Here is an 18632-nt window from a genome sequence, read left to right as displayed (position 1 = left end):
AATGAACCCCTCAGGCAAAACCGCTGAAGGAAAATGTTCAGCAAAGAGGGTTGAGGTCTTCTGTAGCTTGGTTCCACGGCAATGCCTCCTTTGTTCCTTTGCAGTGTTGTTTCAGTAAAAGGTCCAGCGGTACACTTGGGGGTAGTGTACAAGTTCGGTTTCCCCATGGTTCTGAATGTCTTCATCTAACTCTTAATTCAGGGAAGGTTAATCTTAGGACTGTTAACTCCTATGGGGTCCAGAGCAGGTTTTAGAGGGTCTGTGGACCTCTGGAAATTAACTGTATGTGAAATCTTGTGTGTCCAAGCCTACAGGCATTTTTTGGGGAAGAGGTCCTTAGGTACTCATCGGATATTCTAAGAGATCTGAACACCCCCTTCTTTCCCACACTACAGATTGAGAAGGAGACTCAACGATTTCCAAACTTTTTTTTAAGTTTATTTATTTTGAGAGACAGGGGGAAGGGAGAGAATGAGCAAGAGAGGGACAGAGAGAGGGGGAGACAAAGCATCCAAAGCAGGCTCCGTGCCGACAGCAGAGAGCCTGATGCGGCACTCGAACTCACAAACTGTGAAGTCACGCCCTGAGCCGAGCTCAAGAGTCGGACACTTAACCAAATGCGCCACCCAAGCGCACCCTCCCTTTTTTAAAAAACTCTTTTAGCTTTGCAAAATCACCATTGGCTTGAGTAGAAAATGGCCAGTTGTGCTAAGTGAGCAGATTGCTGGTCAGTTAAAGCTTTACTGCAAATCAATTCCCAGGAGAGAAAGGAGCCGTGAGAGCCTCTTCCGACTATACCCCGTGGGCCCAGAATGATGGAGGCCTCCAGAGAAGCCAGGAGAGGCACTTAGGATTTAGAGAGTCCCTCTCCCTGGCGGTGTCCCCTGAGACACCCTGAGTCTCGATTCAGGGTCTCTGTGTCCTTCTGGAGGTGACGAGGGAGGTGTCAGGCGGGGTACTAAAAGTGCCGCCCAGCAGCCTCTTTTCCCAAACTGTGTTTTGACGTGGGAACAGAGGACTTCTACCTGTGAAGGGCGTGGAGCGGGAGGGGGTAGGCGGCTTCCATTATATTCCCGGCAGAACTTCTCCACGTTCTTACCGCCCCTGGCCTTCTAACGCAGGTGAGGGTGGCAGCTTCCTCCACGAAGAACATGCCTTTTGAGATGACTTTTCTCCTCTTTATGCATGGAGGTGAACCGCTCTCCAGGGTATGCTGTTCAGTGGGAAGGAGCAAGATGCAGACCCACGTTTCCAGTATGCGGACGTTTGTGTGCAAAGGGGGAGAAAGAACGTGATTACATGTGTGTGCGTAGTCAGACCGTGAAAATGTTCTCATCAACTATAAAACTGGCTGTCTCTAATGGAAGCAGGGAGAGCAGGTGGGAGGAGGAGCTTTCACTGGTACCTTTCGGGAGCTTTTGGGTTTTGAGCCTTGTGAATTTTATTACGTATTCAGAAAAATAAAATTTGGCTTAAGATCTGGGAGGCTTCTAATCAAGAAGCCCCCTCCCTGATCCTTGAGCCCCTGCCCGAACCCATGGCCTTGTGCCTCCCTCTGGAGCACGGTGACTCTGGGAACCGGTTGTGCTGACACCGACTCCAATGACGTTTTACGCCTGGGTGTCCACCTCCTTTGTGACCGCACCCGTTTCAAAATAAAATCTCTAGTTTTCTCCAGCTTGCTCAAGTTCAGTTGCACTTACTTTGCCTTGTTTTGTTCTTTGCAGGATCCAAGTGGAGCTATTTTGGTAAGTAGAGATCTTGCATACTTTTTTATTTTTGAGGAGATGGATGGCTGTATTTAATGAGAAAGCCAGAAACTCCACCATCTGTGGAGGTGACAGTGGGGGTTGAGAAGAGCAACTCTGCTATCATTAAAAGGGGGTACCCCGGCTTCTGTAAAGGACGGTTCCACCCAGGTTCCACGCAGCACTTTCTCCAAGCCGAGGAGCCTGCTCTGTGCACTTAAACTGTGAATCCCAGCGTTAAGGTTTCCAGCTTCCTGCAAGGATTTCTACCAAACCTCCCAGGTGAATGTGCCCGGGTTACCTCCAGACTGCAAGGGCCTTGGCTAGGAGAGAGACCTTCTCCTATGGAGGACATTTATTCTCCAAAAAACAAAGAACAAAGGGCTCCTTTCTGGAAGTTTGGCTCAGGCCCCAGGAGTTAAGCTGTCAGTGTGCCTAGGATTAACTTCTTGTTGCCATGTTTGTAAACAAGCATAGTTCAGGGGTAGTGACAGTTAGTCCTTCGTGAAAGAGGGATGCCTGCCTTGTGCATGAGGAGAGAGAGGGACATTGAGTAAGCAATGGGGTTTCTGCGGGATTGGCTCAAGAATGACATTAGCCACTTCTGGCGGGCCTGCAAGGTTAGCAGCCTGAAATCAGCCCAGCTGCTGTGAGCTGGAAATTTGGTCGTCAGCTGGGGTGGGAATGGAGGCCAAGTAGCAGGTCCACTGACAAGCACAGGAATGTTAATAATGTCTTGTTAGGGACGGTCACAAGCAATGGGCAAGATGGACTGGTATAGTGAGGAGGCTGGGACTGCCTCACTGGCACAGGAGGAGTGGTGACAGGCAGAGGAGTTGATCTCGACAGCGTAAGCAGAATCCAAAAAAGGTCTGCCTTAGATGTGCAAAAGCTAGCCTCTGGATGTTTGTTAACCCAGGAGGCACAGCAAAGTCACTGAGCTAATTAACCAATGATCCTACAGGTCAAGGTCCCCTTGGTCCTAGCACTGCATGGCTCCATCATTACTAACATCCCTTATGTATTTGCTGTGTGCAAGGCACACTGCGGAGTGCGTGGGTGATCAGAAGGGTGGGCCGTGGTCTGTACCTGGGAATACTTTAAGCTCACAGTTCAAAGCTAAATAGATAATGACAGGTAATAAATGGCTCAGTGCTCTGATGGTTCAGAGGAGGATAGAGAGGGTTAGGGCTGGATGGTCAAGGAAGGCTTCCTGGAGGAGAAGGGCTTTCACCTGGGCTGTGAAGGATGGAGAGGATTCAGTGTGGTGGTGGATTCAGAGAAGTGGCATTGGCCAAGATGATGATGGGATCACATGAGTGGAGGCAGGAAATAAGGTGGTATTTGAGGGGCAACAAGTACAGAAAGAGGTGGGGCATCTGTGGCTCAGTTGGTTAAGCATCTGACTCGATTTCTGCTCAGGTCATGAGCTCATGGTTCAGGGGATCCAGGCCCCACCCACACTGGGCTCTGCACTGACAGTAAGGAGCCTGCTTGGGATTCTCTCTGTCTCCCTCCGTCTCTCTGCCTCTTGCACACACACACACACACACACACACACACACACACTCTCTCTCTCTCTCTCTCTCTCTCAAAATAAATAAACACATATTTAAAAAAAAAAGAGTTATAGGGGAGTGATTAACTCTAAGTTCGGAAAGATAGGTTGGATTGAACAGGGGAGACAGGCAGGGGCAAGGCAGAGCTTTCCCACTTTTTCCATAGATCGAGGGGCAGGGCCGGGAGTAGTCTGTGTTTTAGGGAGAGTAATGTGGTGGTAGGGGCTGAAGAGGGAAGGAAAGGGCAGGGCAAGGGACGTGACAAAGGAAGAACCCACAGAGTCTGGGCCCCAGGGCTCCTCGGGAGGGTCAGTGTTGGGGGGGGGCATCAGGAGCGGTGCAGAAGCGTTTCTTCCTGACCACGGGCTCTGGCCGGCACCTCTGTAGCAGCCCCCTGCTGAGGAAGCAGAGGGCAGAGTCTAATGGTGCGTGACATTCGTGGGGTGAGCACAAAGACAGATCTGGCTTCCTGTTAGTGACATGAGTACACGTGATGTGGAGTCAGCCCTCAGTGGGGGCCAGTGAAGGAGGACGAATGAAGGATGGCTGGGGACGGGTCCAGGCTGGCAGCGGGCACCTGTGCTCAGCGTCACCTGGCGAAACAGAGGGCCTGGCATAGGTGCTCGGGGGAAATGGTTTCCAAACAGTGAGGGCTGCCCTGAATGAGGCGAGTCCAACCAAATGCCACGTGCTAGTTTTCCCAGGCTGCAGACCTCAGCTACTCTGCACGTAAATGCGGGTGAGTCATCCTGAACCAGGGACCTCCCAAGGCCTGGAACACAGGGTAGGACTTCTAGAAGCACATGGAAAGAGAGCTCTTACCCCCTCCCCCTCCACAAAGTCACCAGGCTGAGCTCCCGGATGGCCCGCCTGCAGACAGGAGAACCCTCTGATAGGCAAGATGCCCCCCCCCCACCCCCGGTCCTGTGCACCCCTCTGGGGTGGCTGGGGCAGCAGCTGGGTGCGTCAGCGGGGTTTGGAGCTGCCGAGCAGGCCCTCCCCACCGCTCGTCGGTCCCAGATCAATCCTGCTGAGCCCGGGAAGCTCCGCCGACTCTGGACTGGAGGGCACTTCCAGTCAGGTTGTCCTGTGAGCGGGAGATAAACGCCAGCCCGCTCAAGTCACTGTCTGCTGACGGAGGTCAGGGTAGCCGGGGCCCTCATGGGGTGGAGGTGACTGGAAGGAGGCACCAGGAGGGTGCTGGTCACGGTTAGTTCCTTGGTGTGGGTGCTGTGCTCAGAGGGGGGAGAATTCATCAAGCTGTTCACGGATGCACTGTTCTGTACGTGTGTTATATTCAATAAAAGAGTCAACCAATTCCAGCTGGCTGGGAGAGTCATCCTTACCCTGGAAGTTTTTTTTACTTCTCCCCCGACAAAAATGCCCCCCAGACCCCTTAGTGTGTTCAAAACGACAGAGCAGCCAAAAAGGATGAATGTGTTGGAACTAATGACCTAAGGACACGTCAGATGAGCAGAGAACGGGTGCCGTGCCCCATGCCTGAGCATAGCAGTCATTGCTACGGTGCTCCTTAGATGTGAGCTAGCTCAGAAACAGATACCATCATCTGCTAGAGATTTGGGAGATAAAAGATAAGCCTTCAAAGGAGATGGGATGGATGGGGAACATGGGGCGGGCGTCCCACTCTCCTGGAGTCGGGGCCCTGCAGGACATCCGCTGGGTCAGCCCCACCATCCTGGTGCAGGGAACTCTGGAACGACGGTGGTGTGGCCTGGGGGCACCGGGCAGTGGGCTGCAGCCCCTCACAGGCCCTATTGCCCAGCGTCTCTGCCATGTGGCCAGAAGGCCCTGGACTCTGGCAAGACTCCGTGTGATCCAGGCCCTGTCACTGCATTCCTCATGCTGCTCCCCTTGGTCCCAGACAATAGATTCCCTGTCTTAAAGGATTTTCCTTGGGAATCAGGCAGGGATCCTTTACGGGGCAAACCTCTCTGGTTTTCCCGACTCTGGGCTCCACCCACCTTCTGTCCCAAATCTTCTGGAACACTAAATTGCCACAAACAAGCTTTCCCTGACACATGACATCCTTCCCAAGGCCTCCCCAAACTCTACAGGCTAGATACGAAACAAGGGGGAGGTTGGGGGAAAAACTCTTCACTTTCTATTCTTTAGTATAGATAAAGGCAACTTGTGACCTCACTCTCAAATGTAGTATGGGAAGCAGACTAAGAGCTAAAGGGAGAACTTAAAACACAGGTAGGAAGCACGTGCAATTAGTTAAGAACAGATCTTGTCTTAGGACTCCTGGGTGGCTCCGTTGGTTAAGCGTCCGACTCTTGGTTTCGGCTCAGGTCATGAGCTCGTGGTCATGAGTTCAAGCCCCATGTTGGGCTCTGTGCTGAGCTCGGAGCCTGCTTGGGATTCTCTCCCTCTCCCTTTCTCCCTGCCCCTCCTCTGCTCTTTCTGTCTCCCTCTCTCTCAAAATAAATGAATAAAAAAAAAAATAGCTCTTGTCTTTACCAAAGGTAAGAGGCCCAACCAACTCCAAACACCCCAGTGACCCCCCCCCGCCCCTCCCCCGATTCCAGTTGCTGTCCTGAGGGTGAATGCCAAGAGGCACCGAGCACAGTGAGGAGAGACAGCAGGAAAAGGCTGGAACACGTTTCTCATACCAGGGAACTGAATCCCCAGCCCTATGCCTTAGGGATTTCCCTTGAGGCTAGCAATCCAACCCACTATCATTTATGAAATCTGTGCTGTTGTTCCAGTTACTTCTAACTGAGGTTGTGACATCCAGGGTCTGTTAGGATGTGGTATGGTCTGCCTACTCATACTCATTTCTCATCTCTTCTGAGCTGTGGAATTGAGGTTTGTGTGTTCGGGGGGATCCTGGCCTGTAGCTACCAAAATGCCTGCATTTTAGTGTTCATGGCTGGCCTTACCAGCTGGGTAGTACCATAGGGAAGCCAGGATTCGTTCCTAAAGGCAGGTGTAGTGGCTCGGGAGTGGGGGAGGCAGAAAACCAGGAGGAAGAAGTGGAAAGTGTATGGAACCCAGACCCAGGCAGACCTCCATGAATATCTGCTGGGCCGCTTTCTGGCTGAATGGCCTTAGGGAAGGAACTTAACCTCTCTGAACTTCAGTGTTTTTCAACTACCGAATGGGAGTAATAGCGTCTACTCCGTGGTTCTCAGATCAGTAGCATCAGCGTCACGTGGGACTCGCGATGCCCTTCCCAAACACTAAGAAAGAACTGGAAGAGGAACACATGAAGGAGGCTGGGAGGAAACAGCAACCTCTTCAGCTCCGGTTCTGTGGCAGTAACAAAAGCACCGTGTTTGATTTTGTTAGAAACGCAAAACCTCAGGCCCGTCCCAGATCTGCCTACAAATTAAAAAACTGGGGCTGGGCCCAGCCATCTATTTGGGGAAGCCCACCCGAGGATCCTGAGGCCCACTGGTGTCTGAGAAGCATGGGTCTGCTTCATGGAGGATTGAGTAAGATCACGTGTGGAAAGAGCCTAGTGGAGCCTGGCACATAGTGAGCCCCTAATACAGCTAATCACCATTTTCTTTCCCTCCACCCCACAGAGGGGAATTATATTGGCTAATATGTGGGAAAATGCCTTGTAAACCCTATCGCACCAAACGGACGTGATCTGGGTTGGGAGGGGGTTGCTTCTTCGGGCTTTTCTGAATTGCCTGAGCTTTTAATAGCAAGGAGGTACTCCTTTTGTATTCTGAGCAAATGGACATTTCCTTTGTGAGAAAGAAAGGGACCGGGCAAAAAACACGAGCTCCTCACAGGCCAGAATGTTCCTTCTAGCTCTGTCCATTAGGCCAGGGAGAAGTCAGACATCATCTCCCTGGTGCTTTTCTGGCCTCTAGGGACCAGATACCTGGCTCCACAGCCATAGCCACCTCAGCCACCTCAGCCAGACAGCTGAAGTCACTGCAGCTTCCTTGGCCTCCCGACCCAGCCCCTGGGAAGCGCCAAGGCTGATCCTTGATTTAGGATGCCAGGGTGGAGGTCTGAACCTGGGCAGAAACCTGAGGCTGGGCTGTGAGGATTGTGAGCTAAGTAAGCCCAGCCCCAGGCAGAAACCCTCACCCACCTGAGGCAGAGTCAAGCTTTGGGACCGCAGGGTGAGAGCTGGCTGACTGGAGCTAGGAGCAGGTCTCCTCAGGGGCCCCATCAGGCCTTCTGCGGTGCTCAGACTTGCGCCTCCTGCCCTTTGCCCCAGGCCTCCTGGTGAGGGCAGAACAGGGCCCCCCAGGAGCTGGTGAAAGCCCTTGGCAGCCCAGCCTCAGCACTGAACGGAAAGGAACCTCTGGGGTAAACTGGCTCAAAGGAAGATTTAAAGCAAAAAAAGGCTGAATTCAAAGCAGGTGTGTGAAGGAGGCTCTAGGCAGGGACTGGAAAGTCTGGTTTTCCGGGAGGGAGAGAATGGATCCGAGACCGTTTCTGCAATCCCCTGGGCGGGAGGGCCTTCCTTCCTGCTCTGTTACCGTCCTATGCAGCGACACCCACAGGGGTGAGGGGTACAGAAGCCCAGAAGCACAGCCAGACTTCCAGGGGCCACACCATGTGGCCAAGTGCCTGCCTTGGACAAGGACCATAATGGCTTGATTCTCAGACGCACATTTCCCCCACATTTTAGCATCTCTGAAATAGGGACATACCATCAATGGTGTCTGGAAGCAATGAAATATGGTAGTTGTTCCACAAATACTCACTGAGAAGCACCCTGTTACATGCTAAGAACACGAGGAAAGGAGCTGAAATGATTACTTTTGATAACTCAATAGTGAAAACAGTGGGGGCAAAAAAGTGTAAAAATAATGGCTGGTACGCACACTGCCCAACACAGCATACGGGAATGATGGGTCATCATATTTGATTTTAAACTATAACGTTTTCCCATTTTCGGTTGATGTATGCTTTCTGTTTGATAATATTACAAGTACTCATAAACAAAGTAATTTAGGAGCTTTTTTTTTTTTTTAACAAAAGTGTTTCTTTAAGAAGCAAGCTCCCTGATTTCCTCACAAGCACTCGATTTTATGCCAACCAGGAAGGAAGAAACGCCAGCTGCACCTCCTTCTGCCTATAAAGGCTGACTCAGAACTGGTGTAATTCGGAATGGTTTGTTTAAATCATCTTAACTTTTTAAATGGTTTTGCAACCATTAACTGGTGACTAGATCAGTTGGGTGACTCCTGGGTGAACTGGATGAGACCCGTCCAGACACCAGCACAGTCAGGGCAAGGTTCAGGCAGCCCCCACCTTCCAGGGGCTGATCACTCTGGAAAGGCTCCTTATGTTCAAAGTGAGATTTACTTAAAGCAGGGAACAAGGACATTGGCAAATGGTGCCTAGTGCTGTCGTAGCAGCGGCTGTTCCTGGGTGTTCCACCTTCTGGGAGGTGGACGAGGAGTGGAGAAGTGAGAAAAGGTGACTTTTAAGGTTGTTGAACAAAAACTCCCCCCCCTCCCCAAGACATTTTGTAGCAAGTCTGAGGCAATCATGCAAATGACTGTTTCCCTTTTGGCTTTGGCCACCAGGAAGCCCAGAGGCAAATTGGTGGCTCTGACTCGAGTAACTGTCTATTCTTCTATGACCTACAAATCTAAAGATTCTTCCTTATATCACCCTTCTGGTTTCTAGATATTTTTCCTGGTCCTGAGCCAAAAGGTTACAACAAATAGCTTTCTGGAATTTTTAGCTAGAAGGGACCTTATAGTAGGGATACTCTAGATTTCTACCACTCTTTTTTATTCTGCCCCCTCCATGGGCACCACTGCTTAAAAGATTTGTTTTAGCAAATTAATACATTAATGAAATAATCTTTCTCCTTTGTTATTAATCAAAGATGCACATAAAAACCAATCAGAGTTTTCAGTTAGCCCAAGATAATTGGTTCACATTCACTCCACAAATATTGAGTGAATACTAAGTGCCAAGTATTGGACTAGATGCTAAAGAATGACGAGTAAGGCATGGTCTCTACCATTGTGGAACTGTGAATCTGGGAGGAGACAGTGAATTAGACAGGGCCTTACAATACAGAGAGATGAAGCATGGAAGAGACCTCACCTAGGGTTTGGGGGAAAGGACTAGAGAAAGCTTTCCTAGAGGAGGTGATATCTAATCTGAGATCTGGAGGACAGATAAGAGCAAGCCAGGCAAAGGGCAGGGCATGAAAGGGCACTGGGGGCCAAGGGACAAACTATGCAATGACCACCTAGGCTGGTATGTTCTAGGGACCACCCAAGAACCTTGATGAGGGGGACTGGGGCTGGGGAGGCAGGCCAGGGCCAGAGTGTGACGAGTGTGAGCCAGCTGAGGAGTTAGGACCTCATTCTGGAGGCAGCAGGGGACTGCTGGAGCATTCCAAGTACAAACCTGAGGTGATCAGATGAGCAGTTTAGAAGGATCATCTCAGCTGCAGGGTAGAGAGTGAATGGAGCGTGAACACTGGAGAAAGGGAGGCCAGAGGGATGTGGGAGAGGGGCTTAGGGGTCTGAACCACGGGAGGGGGGATAGGGGTAATGACCTGTTGGTATAAATCAGCTGGAAATGTAGACACCTAACAGAAATGTAGACACGGTGAAGCCTGATTGTGGATGAGTGCCTTTCTCTGTTCAAACTGGCATCCAGACTGCCATATTGCCTACGTGGGATCCTGGGGTGTGTGTATGTGTGTGTGTGTGTGTGTGTGCGTGTATGGGACACTGATGTAGCCAAACCCCACCCCCACTTACAAATGAGGCAGGGGAAACTCACAGTTCCACGGTGGCCCAAACAGAGCAGGAGGCACCGAGCCAGGACCAGAACTTGTGTCTCCCGGTTCCCATTGCATGTGCTTTCCCGGTCATTTTGCGGATGTTTATTTTATACCAGGTGTTGCATGCCCTAGACTGCACATCATGACATTGTGTAAAAGCCCTTGAGGAAAGGCAGTGATTTTTTTTTTTAAAGTAAATAATGTAGATTTGCCAGGAACAAATTATGCCAAATTAACGTACTTTTCTTCCCCTCGTCAGGATAAAAGGCTTAGTGGTTAAAGAAAACACAATACGTTTTGACATAGATAAATATCTGATAAGGTTCCATGTGCCACACTCATGGGAAATGTAGATCAAGGACCAGTGTGGTTGGTAGGAAAAAAATCAATAGATTCCACACACACACACACCCCCCCCCCCCGCCATCGTTACCGTTGGCAACACACGGCTGTTACTGTTGTCGGGGTTCCTCTGGGGGCATTCCTGAATCAATACCCTTCTCAGATTCTTAGGAAGAGGAAGGGCAGCTAAAGGAATGTGATCATTGGAATCAGAAGGATCAGCGTTGGAAGGAAGAGTAGGGAGTAGAGGACGAATTGAGGTGAGGAAGCAGGTCAGAAAAGGAGGTCAAGTGAGTGGGCTGGGTGGCAGGGGCAGAGGGAGCATCTAGTCGGCAAGTGTCGTGTGAGCACGGGACACTGCAGGGTTAGAGGCAGCCGGCAAGACTGAAGAGGAATGCCTGACCATTGTGCTCTGTCCTGGTTCCTCAGGAAGGAGGGTGTGCCTATGCACCCACATACACATGCACACATGCACGCCCACATCCATATTCATGTGAGTATCTGCTTTCTGAGATGCGTCTGTACTCACACACGCTCACAATTCCATCCCCTAGCCTGTGAGCTGGCGTAGCCTCTCGGCTGGCTTCTGAGCCATGGTCTGTTTACACACTCAGCTTGGAGGGACCCTCAGGTGCAATCTTACAAGTGACTCCTCTGTGCCTCCTTCTGGCAGTGACCCAAGAACCTCCCCGGCTCTTGATAAACCTTTGGGTGCGATGCTTCAATGTGTCCGTCAGCAAGGATGAAGGAGGGAGTGTCCCATCCCTGAGTATGGAAGGTGTGCAAGTAACACTGAGTATGCAAAGCTGCCCGGTCCGAAAACTTACTACACCCTGGAGAGAAATGGAGAACTGCAGGAACTTAGTGTTCTCCTTTCACATAACTGTCCCCCGAAGCACAGGTGCCTCTTGGGTTGGTAATAATAGCCAAGCGCTTGCTTTCCAGTGAAGATTAACGTGTCCAGTTATCACTGGAGAAGTTTTTGCTTCAGTGGCTTTTTTTTTTTTTTTTTTTTTTTTTAGCATAAGCCTACTGCAAGCAGGGCAGTGTTCTAGGGCCTCTGCAGGGTACGGGGCTGAGCAAGGAGCCATTTCCAGCCTCAAGGAGGGTCATCCAGAAGGAGCACATAACTGCATGGCCTGTGGGGAGCGACACCCTCCCCATAGGGGCTGCCTGGACAGATGCACAGACCCCAGCCCAGGCAAGATGCTTGGGAAACATTGGTTGAGTGAAGGAGGAAAGAAGGGTTTATTTCTCTGCGTATTTTTGGCTTTGGGAGTTGGGGAAGTCACCAGGGAGAAGGTGACACTTGATCTGGGATGATAGGATTTCAGAGGTAAAAGCCAGTCTGAAACGAAATGCCACATCACCACGCATATCTCATTAGAAGTAAACGGAGACACACAGGGAACCCTAGATTTATTTTCCAGCGAGGCGAAAGGGAGAGCTTGCTCGAAAAGGTTGGCAAATGGCCCGCAAGAGAAAGGATTGAGACAATTTAGCTCAGAATGGCCCAGGGCCCAGCCTGTCTTGGGAGTCTGTCACATCTAGACACTGATCTTACGCTACCACATTTATTCCTCATGACAGGGATGGGAGGAGGTGCTGTCACTTTCATTTTCTGAGTGAAGCTCAGGGCATCGATGACATGTGCCCAAGGTCACACAGCTTGTAAGTGGCAGAGCTGTGCTTAGCAGCTCAGCCTGAGGGCTCCAAAGCCCTCCTGCTGTGCCTCATGCCTCTCCGGAAAGGGGATAGTAAGAAGTAGCCGGGATGAGGTCTTCAGGTGGGAGAGACCCATGAAAAAGCAGCTTTTCTCACTAGACAGGAAAACTGAGGGAGTAGCTTTAAGTAACAGCAAGAGTGCTGTAGGTTAGCTATCAGAAAGAACTTCCTCATTGTGAAAGCTGGTAAGTGAAGGATTGAGCTAACATCAGGCCCGTGTTTCGAGGCCAGTCACCCTTCACTTTAGTTCAGCTTCCACCAAGGGTAACTGCAGAAAGTTTGTCTTTTACCAGATCCTTTCTTTTCATGATTCCCAGACTCCCTGGGGAATGTTTACAAGGTCACAAATGCCTCCATGGCTGCTCCTCCTCTCTAGCTCTGGACGGTTACCCAGGGCCTACCTGCCGGTCACCTCTTAACCACCCTGTAACCAATGCCGATGCCCGGGCTCTGTACCCTATAAAGTGCGCTGGGAGCTGCCATGGTGGCCAGTATGAACTGCCAAGGTCAGAGCCCAGCCTTGCTACTCACTGGCAGTATGACTTTGGGCATATTATTCAAACTTCTGTGCACCAGTCACCTCCTCTATTAAATGAGAGTATAGTACCTATGTCATAGGGCTCGTACGCAGATTAAATTAACAGATGTTACGCATACAGAATGGGGATTGGCAAACTATGCCCCGTGGGCCAAAGGCAGCCTACCACCTGTTTCTGTAGCCGAAGCTTTCTTGGTGTGTGGCTCCATGCATCCACTGACGCAGTTGCTAGGACCGCTTTTGCACTATAGCAAAAGGACCGGATAGTTGTGACAGAAACAGTACAGCCTGCAAATCCTAAGATATTTTACTCTCTGGTCTTTTGCAGAAAATATTGGCCAACCTCAGATACAGAGTGATACCTGGTACATAGTAAGCGCTCATTATATGGTAGTGTAAAAAAACAAAAACAAAAACAAAAAACACTAACACTAAAAAACAATTCATTAGGCCTTGGGATTTAGCAAAAAAAAAAAAAAAATTGGTTCAGGCCCTGGAATGACACAGGCAATTACAGTCTACAGATCTCCCTGAGGGCAACAATCATCCCTTTGCCATGGGTCCCCTACCACCATGTAGGCACCGGCCTTCGTCTCCTGGCCTGGAGTCCTCCTGACTGTGTTCCCTCCTCCCTGACACCAGGTTTCTATTCCTCTTTGTGGCCCCAGGATGATTCACAGTGAGAGCACCCAACTCCTTCAAGAAAAACCTCCTCTGCACTGTATGACCTGGTCCTTCTTCCATACCGCCGAGAAGAGGAAGTCACAATAGACTAGCCTGGGGCTTCTCAGCCTCTACACTGCTGACATTCTGGGCAGGATAATTCTTTGTCGTGCGGGGCTGTCCTGTGCATTGTAGGATATTTAGCAGCATCCCTGGCCTCTACCCATTAGATGTCAGTAGCACCTGCCAGCTGGGATTCCAAAAATGTCTCTAGTCATTGCCAATGTCCCCGGAGGGGTAATGTCACTCCTCTTGACCACAATGACTTAAACTTTGGAAATAACATCACAAGTGGGACAACAATGTTCCTGTTCAGGACACCTAAATTCATATTTAGAAAAACAGTGTTCTTTGCAAGGACACAGACCTGTTAAAGATGCACCCAGGTTGTATCATTGGGTCACTAAACAGAACGCTTAGCGTCTCAGCCTGAAACACGAGCATTTGGATGGCTACAGCAGGGTTACGTTTTCATAGCAACATTGGGTAGTTCCAGGCCTCAGGTGTGTAGAGCTAAGAAGGCTTATCCAAGTGCTCCATCCTACAACACGGGGAGGGCTTCCCCGTGGACAAATTTCTGGCTCCTCCCCCAGAATGTTGAAGGTGCTTATGAACCCCACACCTGCCCCACCCCTTGTCCCATGCCAATCTTCCAGCTTCAAGGGTTTGTACATCTGACTCTACCTCAAGTGACAGGAAGAAACTGCTGGCTGCTATAAAATAACAGTTCATTCACAGAGTCACTTATTCTTGCCAGCAGTCCTTAATGATTCCTTTTTGGGCTGGTCCTGGGATTAGAGACAAGCACGACACAGCCCTTGCCTTCAATGGGTTGACAGCCAAGGGACCCGCAGACATGTAAACAGGCAATTAGAGTGGAGCAAATTAAGTGCTATGACAATGTGTGCTGGAGCTGTGGACACGGAGAGATGACAACAAGCCTCAATTTGGAGGCAGAGTGACTGTCAGGCCTGCCTGAGGAGCTGTTTCTTGAAAGACAAAGGAGCACAGCAAGAAGAGCATGTGAATGTTTATGTGCATGGGTGGTGTGTGTTTTAGGGATGAGGATGGCTTTCCACTGAAGGCAAGAGAGGTCCAAAAAGCAGGTAAGAGTGTGTGGAGTGGTTAGAGAATCAGGGTGGCAGCAGCCTAGTGTTTGAGGAGTGGTGTTGGGAGCTTGTTCTCCCTAGGTCTCTTGTGTTTCAGCAAATCTGTGGGCAGAGGCACTGATGGCTTTTGTTCCAGACAATCATTTCAAGGATGTGTATGTAGCAAATAGTTTTAGAAGACAGAGACAGTGTCTCCCTCCAGGGCAGAGAGCAGGTTTGTTTGCTATCCAATAAGATAAAGACAGTATCTCCCTTGGGGGTAAAGTTGGGCAGGTTTTCCCAACTTGGGAGTTGCTTGGCCATGATGCGGAGCAGTTGGCATGTGCAGGTGTCACCTGGCCCTCGTTGTAGTACCCTGTGGAATTGGGGCTTGGGAAACAGACACAAATGTCACTCTGCTACTGCTGTGAGTATTAAACTGTCTTTTGTCTCTGACTCAGGAGTCTCGTGTCTTTCCCATGAAACTGTGGTAGCCTAACTTGTTAGTCTGGTTGAAATTTTAGGTCCCCCCTCCATTGACCTCAGATTTTTGACAGGTGGCAGTGGGGAAAGCAAAGGCTGGAGAAGGGGGGATCACAAAGGTCTTGAGGGCTGCAGCAAAGGCCTTGGGATTAATCCTAAAGGCTTGAAGAGCCACTGAAGAATTTTCAGTAATGTTCAGAAGTGGTGTGAATTAGTGTGGAGAGGCGAGGGCTGTGGGGTAAGCCTGGAGAGACAAGGCCAGACAAGGCGGACAGACATGGAGCTGTGGGTCTGAACAAAGGCTGTGCCAGTGGGAACACATGAAGGCCAAGTTTAAAAGAAACTTAATGTGGTCCTTGATAGCACTTTTGCTGATAGAGGAGTCAATCCAGGTAACTCAATGCATGCCTCTTTAGACCTTTCATGCTCTGACATTTCTGAAGCATATAGACTGGATATCTCCTAGAAGGTCTCTCAATTTGAGTTTGTCTGAGGGTTTCTCATGAGATTAGGCTGTCCGTTTTGGCATGAATACCGTAGAAATAATGTGTCCTTGAATATCTATGTATTTCATCAGGAGGCTCTTGATTGGTGATAATTTTGATCACATGGTTAAGATAATGCCTGTAGCTTTCCATTTTAACGTTACCATAGGCAATCTATGGGAAGATCCTTTGAGACTGGGTACAAAAAATTTGAATGTTGATTGTATATTAGGTAACTGTACTAATTGTTAAATTTCGTGACTGGGATTGTTATATTGTGATTATGTTGGACAATGTCCTTGTTCTCAGGAGACAGACATGTAAGTATTTAAGTACAGGAAGGCATGAGGTCTAAAACTTCCTCTCAAAAGATAGCCCCAACTGGTGATGGTTCAACTTACAATTTTTCCACTTTAGGACGGTGTGAAAGTGATACGCATTCAGTAGAAGCCATACTTGGGATTGTGAATTTGGATCTCTTCCTTGGCTAGGGATACCTGGTGTGATTCCATTCGGTGACACCAGGTAGGGCGGCTGCAGCTCCCAGGCAGTCACACCATCACGAGGGTACAGACCTGAGGGACTTACAACCATCCTGTATCCAGACAAGCACTCTTTCACTTTCAGCCCAGCACTCTACAAATTACATGAGATAGTCAACACTCTCTCATAAACTAGGCTTTGTGTTAGATGCTTTTGCCCATTTGTAGGCTAATTTAAGCATGTTTAAGGTAGGCGAGGCTGAGCTAAGATGTTCGAGAGGTTAGGTGCATTTTCAAATTACATGATATTTTCAACTTACAATGGGTGTATTGGGACATAATCCTGTCACAGGTTGAGGAGGAACTGTAACAACAATAATAATGTGCATATATATGTATATATAGAGCGAGTAATAAAGCAGGTGTGGCAAAATGTTAACAACTAGTGACTCTAGGTGAAGAGTACATGGGAATTCATTGTGGTACCTTCAATTTTCCATACATTTAAGATTTTTCAAAATAAAAAGTCTTTAAAAAAGATACCTGAAAATAAAATCATTATGTCTCTGTGCCTAGCAATGGGGCCAAAGGAGAGGACAGGAAGAGGTAGATTGGGTTTCCAGGCTTTGGTGTGGTGGGTGGTACCATCAGCTGAGACAGAGAACCTTGAAAGAAGTAAGGGAGGTTTTGGAAGGAGGAGGGTAAGAGAGGAAAATATGGCAAGTTTGGTTATTCTTTTTTGATGGTTTGTCTGTCTGTCTGCCTTCCTCTCCAGCCATGTCTGGTTTCAGGGAGCCATGGACATCGAATGGGGACATCCAGTAGGCAGCCGGTCTGGAGCTCAGGAGGAAACTGCGTAGGGCAGAGGTGGTGTTGAAACCATGGGAGGGGATGGCCTCAGTCCGGAGGCATGTGTGAAAGTAAAGAAAGAGCCAAGAACAAAACCATAAGACAGCTGTCATTAAGGGGGCAGTGAGTTACAGATAGTGGAAGAGGAGAGGTTTCAGAAACGGGGGTGGGGGCATTGGGTTCAAGGGCTGCAAGAAAAACGAGGGCTGAAGAGTCTATTTGAATTCAGTGGCACATGGACCCAGAAGTCAGAGTCGCAGGGCAGGGAGTCTGAATGGGAAGTGAAGACGCAGAAGCCAGCAGCTTAAACAATTCTTGTGAGATGCTTGGCTGAAAAGTGGAGGAAAGATATCACAGTAAAAGCGAAAGGGGAAGTACTCGTTCTAGTAAACAGACATCCAAGGTCCACAACTAAGTATTTTGCCAAGGCCACATTCAACTTAGATATCCAGTTTTGTCCCTCACCTACTGTCTAACCCCGAATGCAGTCACGGTTTGTCACCCCCAGGTTCACCCTTTTAACAAAGGGGTGGGGGTGGCGTTGGAGACAAGCAGCTTCTTGTCAGCTAGAGGAGACGGCTGTACCAATGATTCAGAGCACCTGAGACATTTTCACATCTCTCTTCGCCAAAGAGCCTGTCACAAAGGCAGCCTCTGCCCACTTAATTTGCCCTCCCACCAACTTCCTTCTTGTGGGAGGGCACACGGCTACACCACATTGTATGGAACATGCCTTTGTTAGCATGATGATGGAAGGTTCCCCTTTTCATTCAAGTAAGAGCCTCGTTGACCCCTAGACTCTTGTTCTCAGGAAAGCAGCCTGCATTTTCTCCATCTTCCTTTTCTGCTGACTCTAGTCACACTTCTTCTAAAACCCTCACAGGAGAGGCACTGATGCTTTATTACACAACAGAATAGCAATTTAACCAGAGTCAGATATTTAAACTACAATAAAAAGCAACAATACGAATGAATAAATGAAGGTATATCCATACAAAGCGATAGAATTCAGCTATAAAAAGGAAGTACGGATATATGCTACAATATGGATGCACCATGAAAACAGTTCTATGATGTGAAAGATGCCAGACAGAAAAGCCACATGTTGTACGATCTGCTTAGATGAAACATACGGAATAGGCAAATCCATTGAGACAGAAAGTAGATTAGTGGTTACCAGGGGTTGGAGGTGGGGATGGGAAATGGGGGATGAGGATGGGGTTTCCTTTTGGGGTGACGAAAATGTTCTGGAGCTAAAGAGTGACGATGTTGCACCACACTGTGAATATACCAAGTGTCACTAATGGCAAACTTATGTTATATATATTTTACCACAATGAAACATTAATTAATTAAAAAAAAAAAAGCAATCTTACCCTGACGATGGGGAGTAAAAGCCGGGGCTCCAACTTCAAGGCCTTTGATCTGGAAAGGGCTTTTCATCAGCTCTTCTCAAATTGGCTGCACATTAGAATCACCTGGGAAGCTTTTTAAGGCTTCCTGTGTCTGGATCCCACCCAAGACCAATTAAACCAGATGTCAGGGGCTGGGGCCAGGGGCACACTTAGAAGCTCTCAGAGATGCCAGTGTAAATCCAGGGTTAAGAAACACTGCTGTAGACAGTGGTTCTCAAAGTGTGGTCCCCAGACAAGCAGCATCAGCCTCACCTGGTAGCTGAATCAGAAACTCTGCAGGTGGGGCTCAGCAATCTGTGTTTTAAAAAGCCCTCCAGGGAATTCTGATGGTCACTCAAGCTTGACAACAGCTGTTCTGAGACTAGACTGAACCACTGGTCTACTGGGATAGAAAGATAGAAAATACTATTTTGAAAAGTGTATGTGTTACTAGGAAAGAGAAATGCC

The 18632-nt window shown here is 49.1% G+C and overlaps 2 protein-coding genes and 1 pseudogene across 6 annotated transcripts in view; 1 reads left to right on the top strand and 2 right to left on the bottom strand.

The window, feature by feature from the left end:
• The window catches only part of APH1B (aph-1 homolog B, gamma-secretase subunit), a 140526-nt gene that overhangs the window by 33673 nt on the left and 88221 nt on the right, over positions 1 to 18632 (bottom strand). The gene's annotated exons all lie outside the window — the stretch shown is intronic.
• Positions 1 to 18632, bottom strand: part of LOC125908873 (keratin, type II cytoskeletal 8-like) — a 327398-nt pseudogene that overhangs the window by 245980 nt on the left and 62786 nt on the right.
• CA12 (carbonic anhydrase 12) overlaps positions 1 to 18632 on the top strand; it is a 51922-nt gene that overhangs the window by 4045 nt on the left and 29245 nt on the right. For all 5 annotated transcript variants that reach the window (XM_049611729.1, XM_049611728.1, XM_049611727.1 and 2 more), the window contains exon 2: positions 1728 to 1748. In XM_049611729.1, the coding sequence (XP_049467686.1) occupies positions 1728 to 1748 (21 nt within the window). The remainder of the gene's footprint in view (positions 1 to 1727; positions 1749 to 18632) is intronic.

Source organism: Panthera uncia (assembly GCF_023721935.1).
Source record: "Panthera uncia isolate 11264 chromosome B3 unlocalized genomic scaffold, Puncia_PCG_1.0 HiC_scaffold_1, whole genome shotgun sequence".
NCBI lineage: Eukaryota > Metazoa > Chordata > Mammalia > Carnivora > Felidae > Panthera > Panthera uncia.
The sequence above is the reverse complement of the archived record's forward strand: the minus strand, read 5'-3'. Positions and strand labels throughout refer to the sequence as shown.